Source organism: Salvia splendens, chromosome 15, assembly GCF_004379255.2.
Source record: "Salvia splendens isolate huo1 chromosome 15, SspV2, whole genome shotgun sequence".
Lineage (NCBI taxonomy): Eukaryota > Viridiplantae > Streptophyta > Magnoliopsida > Lamiales > Lamiaceae > Salvia > Salvia splendens.
Window position 1 is genome coordinate 4,412,941 of NC_056046.1, and position 11,871 is coordinate 4,424,811.

General features: G+C 38.5%; 2 protein-coding genes and 1 pseudogene across 2 annotated transcripts; 2 read left to right on the plus strand and 1 right to left on the minus strand.

The window, feature by feature from the left end:
- Positions 1 to 3,325: 3,325 nt before the first annotated feature.
- Positions 3,326 to 5,413, minus strand: LOC121768627 (uncharacterized protein At5g39570-like). The gene is made up of 2 exons (XM_042165157.1): positions 4,343 to 5,413; positions 3,326 to 3,635 (listed from the first exon to the last, which is right to left on the minus strand). Exons 1-2 carry the CDS (start codon positions 5,294 to 5,296, stop codon positions 3,564 to 3,566), a joined length of 1,026 nt encoding a protein of 341 aa, XP_042021091.1. The 5' UTR covers positions 5,297 to 5,413; the 3' UTR covers positions 3,326 to 3,563.
- A 28-nt stretch (positions 5,414 to 5,441) lies between these two features.
- LOC121768692 lies at positions 5,442 to 8,051 on the plus strand (annotated as a pseudogene).
- Positions 8,052 to 9,007: 956 nt separating this feature from the next.
- LOC121769105 (pectinesterase 31-like) lies at positions 9,008 to 11,572 on the plus strand. Its single transcript, XM_042165792.1, has 5 exons — positions 9,008 to 9,640; positions 9,762 to 9,839; positions 10,239 to 10,426; positions 10,951 to 11,124; positions 11,221 to 11,572. The coding sequence occupies exons 1-5, from the start codon at positions 9,293 to 9,295 to the stop codon at positions 11,381 to 11,383; spliced, it is 951 nt and encodes a 316-aa protein (XP_042021726.1). The 5' UTR covers positions 9,008 to 9,292; the 3' UTR covers positions 11,384 to 11,572.
- The last annotated feature ends 299 nt before the right edge of the window (positions 11,573 to 11,871 follow it).

Sequence of the window (11,871 nt, forward strand, 5' to 3'; positions counted from 1 at the left end):
ATTAATTAATTGGAAGAAGGTGAATTGGTCTTGCCATTTTTCATATCTGTCTCTGATACTATTATTTTTAATTTTGGATTATTGCTTACTTAATAATTCCACCTTTCACGCTGTGTTGATTAATGCAGATTTGGTGTGTGCGTGAGTATTCCATTTCTGGCTGGAGATTGATGTGTTTACGCGCTAAATTAACTCCGTCTATTTCTGTTGGAGAATCAATGTCTACATGTCTTTTTCAGAGACTTTTGACATCAATGGAACATGCATTTTTTTTTTCTTTTCTAAGTATTGATTTTTATTTTAAGTTCTAATATCGCACTTTATACCATATGATTCAGGTTAATTTTTGAGAATTATTGGTCAATATTAATTTTTTAACCTCATAGTAAAGAATAAAATGATTAATTTACAATGTTAAAGGACCGGAAAAACATAACAAATGTTCAAAGAAATTGAGTGCTGAGCATTCAAATTTCGATCTGATCGGGTTTTTGTCAAATTCGATTCAACAATTCAAAATTTTATGAAATAATGAATCTGATCTGATCCGTTTTGTCTGAAATATGAATATGATTATATATATTGGAATTGCACACTTGGAAAAAAATAAACTGAAATTCCTTACACTCTAATTGTCTATTTCGATCAAATTCCTTTTTTTTTGCATGATTTTTGAAGTTAAACGTTCTAGTTCTTCTTCAAGCATGACTGTTGAGTGTATGGTCGAATTTTTCTAAAGATTAATGAATTTTATTTCAAATCCTATTACTTTCGAAAGTTCTTGGGTTCTCAATACATGAGTAAATTGATCTTTTTGATTCCCACAATATGAATAATTTTATTTAAAATTGAGTGTTAACCTCTTACCTTTCCATCTTACAAGGATAAAAAAATGAAAAAATGATCAAGATCATATTGTATAGGACTCAATTTGAACATAGTAGTAATTATTTAAGACTTGAAATGAAACACGTTCATATGTGGAAAGCAAAAAATGAAATTTAGACTATTTTCCTTTTAAATTTAAAACTTCAAATATTGGTGTAAATTAAACGCAACCTTGTAAAACTTTAAATAATAACTTAATTTCATAATTTGTTGTAATTTTGAAAACATCATCAATCCTCTCTTCGCTTTGAACGTGGACGGTGGTACTCAAATTGTAGATTCAAATATAGTATGAAACTCAAGTAAAAGGTGTTGAATTTGCATTTAACTGTTACATTATTCAACACTCGATCGGTTGTGTCTAATATTCTCAAATTTCTTTCGTAAAATTACCCATTTTTCTTAAGATAATCGTCTATGACAAAAGTCTAAAATATATATTCTTAATTTTATATAATTACAACAGCGTTGAGTTTAGAAAAATGTTAACTACATAACATGGAAACAAATGTAAAAGCAAATAAATAAAGATACACACAAGGGCAAAACATGCAAGTAGCTAATAGCCTAATACTTCATGTTGATGATGTGATGGTACAACTTCGTAATAATATTTTCGTGTACGAACGGAACAATATGCTCTTAATTGATGGACCATTTTGTTTCAATTTAATGAGAAAAAATCACATAATTGATGGTATGTTATTTTCAATTGCAACTTGACATTTAGTGTAGAAGAATGGACTTGGTCATGTAGGAGCACGGCTAGTCCAATGAATTTATCGCATTTTAATTTCAAAATTAAACATTGTGAATTAGTATGACTTGGACGAATTCTATAACGAAATGTGAATTCAAAATTACCATAAACAAACTGTTGCAATGTAGTTGATGACTTTGCCCGAAATCTGATTAAACAAAAGTGACAAGAAGTTGAAATTGTTTACATGTAGCTTTCTATTTTTGTTGATCCAAAAAAATCCCTTTCATGCAAATTTTTTAAAGCAAAGTTGTCAACAGGTTAATAATGCTAATATATTCAAGAATTAGTCTTGTATCAAAATCCTCTCATTCTCCAACCTGTACAATCTAACAAGTGCCTTTTTCTCAACCTTTGAAGTACTAAAAGAAGACACATTTTTCTCAACCAAGTTTTAGCCTCTATGCTCATTGAAGAGGCCTTTTTCTGAAGATGCAGAAAGCTTAGGATAATCGAGTAATGTTATGCTACGCACCACCGACGAACTTGAAGGAGTTCCTAATGCCACGAAGAAGGATCTTCAAGTAGGAAACGAGCGTTACGACAGCTCTCCTATGAAGAAATTCAGTTCCATTGAAATCAAGAACTGATTGCCTCCAAACGAGTCTCAGAAGTATATTTACCATCTGCAACAACTCATCGAAATTAATACTCTGTTTTTTTTTCTTATAACAAGAAAATTGATCAAAAAAGGAAACATAAAACGAAAACAGATCCAATCAATGTTAAATTGTGTATTTAATTAAATACACAATACCTTATACAGAATTAGAATATCCAATCTATATTTCAAGATTAACTCTCAACAACAGAAAAGGAAAATAGAAGATGACTGGAATCCTTTTGTATATTTATCATATAATAAAAATCAAAATAGTTTTGTGGGATTCGAGAATATTATATGTGAGACGCAATTAACTATGGTATTTACGTTAGTTTTAAGTTAGTGGCAAAAATACAGGTTTGGATAATATTACCACATGAATAAAATTATCCTTACAAGAACATGTATATTATGACTATCTTCCATAATTAGTCACAATTATACCAAATATATAAAGAAATTCAAAAGCATATATTCAATTATTTATCCTTGGTCTGGTAAAAGTAAGAACACGCATAACACACACTACATTATACACACATGCATAAAATAGAATGGACTTCAAGCATTGGTATGCTATAGGCATTGGGGCTATTCTGGCCATCATAGGAGCCTATTTACTCGTGTATGCCTTGATATGCTTCGGTGTTTTAGTCGGACGTATTTACCTTTTTTGTTTTGTAGGGACGAGTTCTGTCTCCGCGCCACCAGTAAGGCAGCTGAGCACGGCTGGAATGGTGTTTGACACGTGCACCAGCGAGGAAGGAGCGGACGGTGGCTGCCCCATCTGCCTCAGTGAGTACGAGGTCGGGGAGCAGCGCACAACAATCTCCGACTGCAGCCACCGCTTCCACGCACGTTGTATAGACACGTGGCTCAAGCACAAGCTCACTTGCCCCCTATGCAGGCATAATCTTGTTTGATGTACACAATTAATTTCATTCAAATTTAGTAAAATTATGTACATCAGCAATTCTAATAAGAAAGATATGTTCCTAGTTCCTCCAATATTTGTAGTGTATTGAGTTATAGATTTATTTCAAAGTCTAAATAGACAAACATGTGAAAAAACATAAGAGGGAAAAATGAGTAATCATATAAGTCCCCACAAAAAAGAGGAGAATTCATATAAACAAAACCACAAAGAGTCATTAGGCCTATATTTGGCAGCATAGGTTGTCTCTTTATTTCAAGCATACGGCTACATAGAGCTCAATATGCATCACAACACAATCAGCAAAGTAAAGAAGAAACACACAAGTCTTTTATTTAGCAGAGCAGCAGGAAGCAGAAATGGCAACAGCAACATCATCAGTCATCATACTGCCTGCGGTGGTGCTGCCTGCGACGTTTATCCTCACCCTCAGACTCATCATCATCTCCCTGCACATCATCCATGTTTAGATACTTCACACTAAAACTCCACCAACATCATCAAAAACAGCATACTACATATGTTTCAAGAACATGACACAATTTGGACATGCTATTTCATCAATGAGACAATCAAGAAACCAACTTAATGACAGCTCAAGACATTGTTAGGTCACTCTGAAATCAATAACATAAATATATTTATCCCAACCCTAGTCCTTTCAACATGATATGAAATCAAACAAATTGTAGAAATAGTCAAAGGTCGACAGGATATCACAAGTTTTCAAGTCATCTTAGGTGGCATTCAGTTTGTTAGTGAGATACAGTATGTGATAAACCAAAACAAAGTTTGGTTGAGAAACAGGCAACCAACAAGAGATAAGATTAGACATGACATGTAGTCACAAGTAAACATGGCAATGGAACAACACTTGGTGAACAACTATGTTAGCCTAAACTATATTTATCCATCTAAACTACAATGAGTTTAACCTACAATGAAGAACCCAAACTAACATGGCAATGGCAATTGGTGAAAGATTATTTTAGCCTAAACTATATTTATCCATCTAAACAAACCTAAAAAGAAGAAGCCAAATTAATATGATCACCATTCCATCCTAAACCTTAGAATCAAGATATCAACAAAAAGGAAAACACAAACATGAAGATATAGCAATCGAATTCAAATGAAATAGTAGAAGAAAACTGACATATTTCTTGCGACCGCCTTCATCATCGTCCCTGTCGTAGCTAGGCTTCCTGTAATCCTCTTCCTCAGACCTCCCATAGCTAGGCCTTTCATACCCCTCACTCTGATACTCACTCCTCTCCGGCCTCCGCCCATACCCTCCACCACTCTCCTCCTCACTCCTCCTCCCATACCCACCCGATCCATACTCCGATTCAGACTCCGGCCTCCTCCCATAACCACCGCCCGATCCATACTCCGATTCAGATTCCTGCTTCCTCCTATAACCGCCGCCCGATCCATACTCAGATTCAGATTCAGGCCTCCTCCCATACCCGCCGCCATCTCCGGATCCATATTCGGATCCTTGCTCCCCGTATTGGGGCTTTCTACCATACCCCCCGCCGCCGCCTCCGGATCCGTATTCGGATCCTTCCTCACCGTATTGGGGCTTCCTACCATACCCTCCGCCGCCGCCTCCGGATCCGTATTCGGATCCTTCGTCCCCGTATTGGGGCTTCCTGCCATAACCTCCACCACCGCCGCCAGATCCGTATTCAGATCCTTGCTCTCCATACTCAGGCTTCCTACCATAACCTCCGCCGCCGCCGCCGCCGCCGGATCCATATTCAGACTCCGATCTACCGTAATCGGGTCTCCCGCCGCCCGATCCGTACTCGGTGGGGCGATTGGCTCCGGGGCGGGGCTTGGGGCGGGCGTAGCTCTTGTACTCGTTGTCAAGGGCGTCCTCACCATAAGCGGAGGGCTCGGCGGAGGAGGTGTACTGGGGGCGATCGTAGTCGAAGTCGTCGGAGGCGGAGGAGGTGTTGGCGTAGCAGGTCTCCTCGGAGGGGGGGAGGGGGCGGCCATAGGTCAATTCGATGTTGTAGCCGCCGCCGTAGGGGGTGGGATCGTACTCGTCGAAGTCATCGACCTCATCGCCGGTGTCATGGTGGCCTTTTGGGAAGTACGACATTTTCGATTGATTGTGCGAGGCTCAATAATTAGCCATTTATAGTAGTCGGAATCTCGTCATCCGGTGGAAGTCGTTATTGTAGTTTGGGACACGTGGCGCTCTGAAGCGCTGCTGCCACGCGTTGCTGCGGATTGATAGGATCTTAATGATTGATTGTCATTGTACACTGTCGGCATGATTTTATTTTGACGAAATTTCAATATATTTGACCGACATAGATAAATCATAAATCTCATCGCAATAAACGTTAGGATAATAAAAGAGGTAATTTCGCAACATAACATAATATTCCCAAAGGGAAAAGATTTCTCAGAATATTTATTTCTTTGTTCTTAATTTAGAGCAAATATTACATACTAGGAGTACATTTTTTTGTAATACATAGGATAATAGGATACAAAAAGATATAGTACTAAAATAAACCAATACCATTGAAGCTATTTTTCTACTCTATTTGTCGACATGGTATCCTTTCGTTCTACCGAATCAGATGAATTATTTATCTGTCTTGTTATTGAAACACATTTCTTTCACAACTTAATTAGGGGGAAGTTGAGGCTTATCCGTGCCCCAAAAGAGGCTTCAAGAATTTCAAAATAAATCTTGTAAATTGGTGGGACAATTTGGTTAGAGAATGCCAGAATGGACCACTGTTTGATAAGGCATTGTTTCAGAAATGTTTGTGCTACATCGTTGCCTTGTCAAGGTAAGTATGCAATCTCAAGTTGACTAAATAGGATGTAGTTGCTTTTTTAAGCTTGCAAGTTTTCTTTGGCAGTGCCACTCCTACAATTTATCGTCAGATGGCATCGTTGATGAGACTCCAACTCGTAACATCCTTCATCACCGTTGCTAACATCCTTCGCCCGCAGAGGGAAGCCACTCAGAGGCAGTTAGATGCTGAAAAGGAGAAGAATGTCGATGGACCTCGAGTGGAGTCGCTCACTGAAAGCTTATAGTTGACAGTTGAGATGATAACTACACTGGAAGCGATGATGATGGAAATCTTTACTCGGTACACTTTCTACATTCTCAAATTTCTGTTCATTAACTGTGATAAGATAATTCTATATTCTCAAGTTTTCATGCCCTTTTAATGTTTTAAGTTCATGATGAATACCTTTTTTTTTTGTTAAGGTTATACAAGCATCATCGCTTAATGAAGCAGACATAATGCATTGCGATAATACATCAAACTTGTCGTGATTTGGGATATATTGCAGACATGGACTTGTATCTGATGAAAAAGCAGACTCTTTATATGACTAGTTAATCGATCACCGACCTGATGCTCGACATGCCATTGGAGCACTAGTATATGATGATATGATTACTCACAATGCAGAATCTCACTCAACAGGTTACCACTGTCAACAGATGCATCTATATCTTAACTCTTTAATTTACCTGATCCCCATTTTTTACTTTCAGACGATTCTCCCGAGGTCCACATCAGTATAATGTTGAAGGCACTCAGAATCTATCCTTTTCCAACTCAGGGTCTATGTTTCGTTGATGCTATCTGGGATTACATGGCGGCCATGAAGGTACGGAACTGCTAACGATGCGTTCAGTTAAAACGTGTAGAGATCACTAGTTGGAAGCATCCTTGCAGGATTGGAAGTGCATCATCGGCATGCTTCTGGTAGATTATCCATCAGCTGATCTTGATGATGAAGATGCTACAAATTTGACCAGGCTTCTCTTTGCATCAGTTAGGAAGGCAGTAGGAGAGTGGATTAGTCCTGATGCTGACAATAGAAACCCGCGTCATACCAAAGCTCAGAAGGTTATACAATTACAGTTTTCTCATAATTTGTTTGTCAGAATTCCAATATAATTTTCCTGCTTTTGCTTTACTATTACCAGAAAATGTTTGAAAACAGTAAGTGCGACATAATGACTGCCTTGCTGGAGACCTATCCCCGGCTCTTGCGCAAATTTATGCCAGACAAGGACAAAGTAGTTCCTCTAGTACAGATTATTTGCCACATGAATCTTAAGGGACAGGAACAGGTGGATACCTTAAAATTGCTTTTCTACACAGTTTAATAACACGAGAGTGAAACAATATATGTTGTGCTCTGTCTATCAGAATTTCAAGGATATTCTTAAACTTATAATAGAAGCCTATTGCAAGCATGAGGACGAAGTTACTTTGAGAGCATATGCGAAAGCGTTTAAGTTTTGTGCCTCTGAGAGTAGAGGGGAATTGCAAGTCTTTGGCCGTAATCAGATCAAGTGCCTTGATGATGATTTGGTTGCCAGATTAAAACCGGCTATGAAAGTTGTTGTGGTAGAAACCTATACTTTATGTATTTGCTTGATCGATGATGCGCTGAATGGCGGGGATAAACACTCCTTGCTAGTAATTCTGAAAAGGGTGCATGAACTCCACTTTTTTGTCAACGTTCCTCTATGCCGCTTGTATCAGGACCTTGTAGATATTCGTAAGCGTCTTCAAGTAGATGACAAGGTCTGCAAATGTCGAAACCATTTGCTCTTCTATCATATTGTCACTGACAGAGTTAATCAACTAATTACTAAATTAAAGAAAAAAAGGAGGCATCTCGAATATTCTTCTGTAATGATAGAATAGCTTTGTTATGTACTAATTTTATGGTTTGAGTAGGCATACCAAAGGTATAAGGCCGATGAAAAATCAAAATCACCCAAGCGATTCGAGGAATGTAAAAGTCTTGCTGCTCGCTCGTCTGTGTGGGTTGTACGATGGTGCTACTCGAAACGAGTGTAAAGCTGAAATTTTGAATATTGTTAGACAAGGTATTGATTCTGCATTATCCGAAGAGCAGCTGTCGTTTCTCGCGTGTGTCCTCGGTCTGACATACTTGACATGTAAGAAAGAGCTTCCTTCTTCTACTTGCAACATTTAAAACAGACTAATCACATTTACATGTTTGTGTGACTAGCATGAAAGGAGTTAAGAGAGAAGAACCAACATGGTTTGAATGGTGGGTCAGCAGCATAAAAAATTTGTAGGTGTAATTTGTGTGTGAAGAGGTGGAATGGTGTGAAAATAATGAGAGGTGGATGAGTGGTATTTATAGGTGTAATTTTCGAAAAAATTAAAAAATAAATAAATAAATCAAACGGGGACGCCTATCGCCCCGTCGCCCCACTATAGATCGCTCAGCCATCACCCCGTCATCGCCCCGTCCTCGCCCCCTAGTCGCCGAAGCCTCTACCGCCCCACCCTCGCCCCCTTTTTTATGTCCACCCCTGGGCGGACGTCCCGGCCACTATAGACCGCCCCGTCGTCGCCCCCTCCGGGGCGTTCGCCCCCTTTTGCCTATAGCGGATGCTCTTATCCCATTGCACTCACTCACCCTCCAATCACTTCTCAATTTTAGTCCATAACATATAAAAATATTATCCAACATCTTTTAATTTTAAGTTAATATAGTTCAAATTTGAAACTTTCTTAATTTTTTTTATTTAATTCCTTCCTTTTCTTTTTTTTACTTCTTCCCATTTCTTCTTGCTCTTTTCCAATAACAAACGATTCGTCGCCCCTAACAAAAAGTATAAAATGGGATAAATATTCTTACCTTCCATTTAAGACTTTCTATTATGCAATATATCACTATCAGTCTATCACCCTTCCTTTTTCCAAAAAAAGCAAAAGCAAATCCACATTTAGTAGGCTGTGAAACAAATGATGTTTAAGAATTTGGAATTCATCCTTTACAAATGCAATTTATTGATATGGTCTCCACCATTTACAGTTTCATCACACTGTAAAGTGCAATGAATAATCAGTTACTTATCTTCATGTTTGTCTTTTATGATGTGAATTAAAGTCGAATTTTGCAGATTATGCAAAAAGGTGAAAAAATAGAGAATAAATCGTTGATTCGTTTCTTCCATCATCTGAAAGGAACCTTTTTGGTGTGTATAAATCTCCAGCATCGGAAACGCAGATTTATTGACTGACCTCTCAGATTTCTCACTCCACTCCACATTTCCGCCGCCGCCATGGGCTCCAGAGTAATCACGGTGGCGCAGGACGGCTCCGGCGACTGCCGCACCGTGCAGGAGGCCATCGACGCCGTGCCCCTCGGCAACGCCTGCCGCACCGTCATCCGCGTAGCTCCAGGCGTCTACCGCCAGCCTCTCTATGTGCCTAAGACCAAAAACCTCATCACTCTCGCCGGAATCGGCCCCGAGGCCACCGTCCTCACCTGGCAAAACACCGCCACCAGCATCGAGCACCACCAGGCGGCGCGTGTGATCGGCACCGGCACCTTTGGCTGCGGCAGCACTATTGTTGAAGGGGAGGACTTCATCGCCGAGAACATCACCTTCGAAAACTCCGCTCCTCAGGTGCGATTGATTGATTTCTCTTCTTCTTCTTTTTATGTCTACAATCATTCATTTGATTTACTATGTGTTTCAAGTTATGTTATGAATTTTTCCCTAATTTGATTCAATTTTGCGTGGTTAGGGTTCGGGACAAGCTGTGGCGCTTAGAGTGACGGCTGATCGTTGTGCCTTCTATAATTGCAGATTTCTTGGTTGGCAGGTTACTCTCTCTCTCTCTCTCTCTCTCTCTCGTTTTCACCATTTGTTTAGATTGAGGAATAGGAGAAGAGGTTTGTTAGTAGAAACCTATCAAGTTTATTGAATTGTTTGAGTTTTGTGCTTAGTAATTAGCTAAACTCAGAAGATTGAATGACACAGAGCAAGAGCTGAGTAGGTAGATAAGTTACAATGAACAATGGTTGAACAAAGGTATATCACGTTTGTCTTGATCACATGCCTCCTTTGTGTAAAATATGACTCGATTTGTGCTTTCCGGTGATGATATAACCACTCACAAATAGGTCTGATGTTAGCACATCTTTTTTGCTTGTGCTTTTGTTCATGTAACAAGGGCGTCTCGCCTAGATTTGGTTTGATATACTATATTCAATTGGTACAGGATACGCTGTATTTGCACCACGGGAAGCAGTATTTGAGAGATTGCTACGTCGAAGGAAGTGTGGACTTCATTTTTGGCAATAGCACTGCCCTCTTGGAGCATTGCCATATCCACTGCAAATCTGATGGTTTTATTACAGCTCAAAGCAGGAAAACTTCGACAGAGACCACAGGATATATATTCTTGAGGTTTGTGATGTGTTATGATTTTGCCGTTGTCTTTGACATAAATTTGTGAATTTGAAAATGTATGCTAGATTTGTTACATATCATAAAGGATTGCCTTCCTCTATTTGTTCACACAGATTGGGTTAAAAACATTTCTTTCAAGGTGGCTGAGGATAATTTGGTATAGAGATGTTTATAGGATATGTACCTCCTTTGTTTTGAAGAGAATGAATCACATCTTTAAAGACCCAGAAAGAAAGAACCTTTCGCTTACTATCCATTATCTCTTAAGACTTTGAATTTTAACAACTGTTTCTATCTGTTCAAACATGGAGTAGTAGAGATCTGAATGCTGCAATAAATTTATAACTCATTGGATTTTGGCCAATTCTTTCCCATGTTAGGATGCCTATCATGATCTTGTGCTCACTCATTTACAATTTCAGTGGAACTAGTTATTGTAATAATGCTTCATTCTCTGCTATATCAAGATCATTGCTGCAAACAAAGATTGCTTGAAAAAGTTTGAATATATTGTGATGCAGATGTGTGATTACTGGTAACGGGAAAAAGGAGTATACCCATCTTGGGCGACCATGGGGACCTTTTGGAAGGGTGGTGTTTGCGTACTCATACTTGGATGCCTGTGTTAAGCCAGTGGGGTGGCATAACTGGGGAAAGGTTGAAAACGAAAGAAGCGCCTGCTTTTATGAATACAAGTAAGTGAATGCACCTCCCAAGTATGAATACCTGTGTATCCACAGATTTTCGAGTATGAATGATGTGTATCATTGCTTGTGTTTTGAAATGGTCAGGTGCTTCGGGCCGGGCAGTTGCCCCTCAAAACGCGTAACTTGGTGCAGAGAACTGATAGATGAGGAAGCTGAGGAGTTTGTTGCACACAGTTTCATCGATCCAGATCGACAGCGGCCATGGCTGGCGCCAAAGATGGCTATAAGAGTGCCATATTCGGCTTAGTTGTCTTGGTTGGATATTGTAGTAAAACAAATTACTACTTCAAACTTCATTACTACTACTATCTGTTGCCTTGTTATCAGTCTACACCTCAGAGAACAAAAAGGAGCTTACTGTTTGTAGCTACTACTTAATTTGTGCACCACAAATTATCATATTTATATCCAATACTTCTCCAATACTTCTTTGTTATACTTTTAATACAATAATTTTTTTTATTAATTTTTAGATGAATTTATATTACCTTTTAGATAAACTATTGTTCAAATATACCATTACTTTGAATCAAATGGTTTTGAGTATTTATGTTATTGCCGAGTACATATACTAACCTGTCTAAGAAAAATACTCATTTTAAAAAAAATTTGGGTCATTCACCAAATCTACTCTCTATTTTTTTAAAGTAGATATTTCTATTTAATAAGGTGACTCATTTTTCAATAATAACACTTTAACCACTTTTTCTCTTTATTTTCATATTATTTTACCAA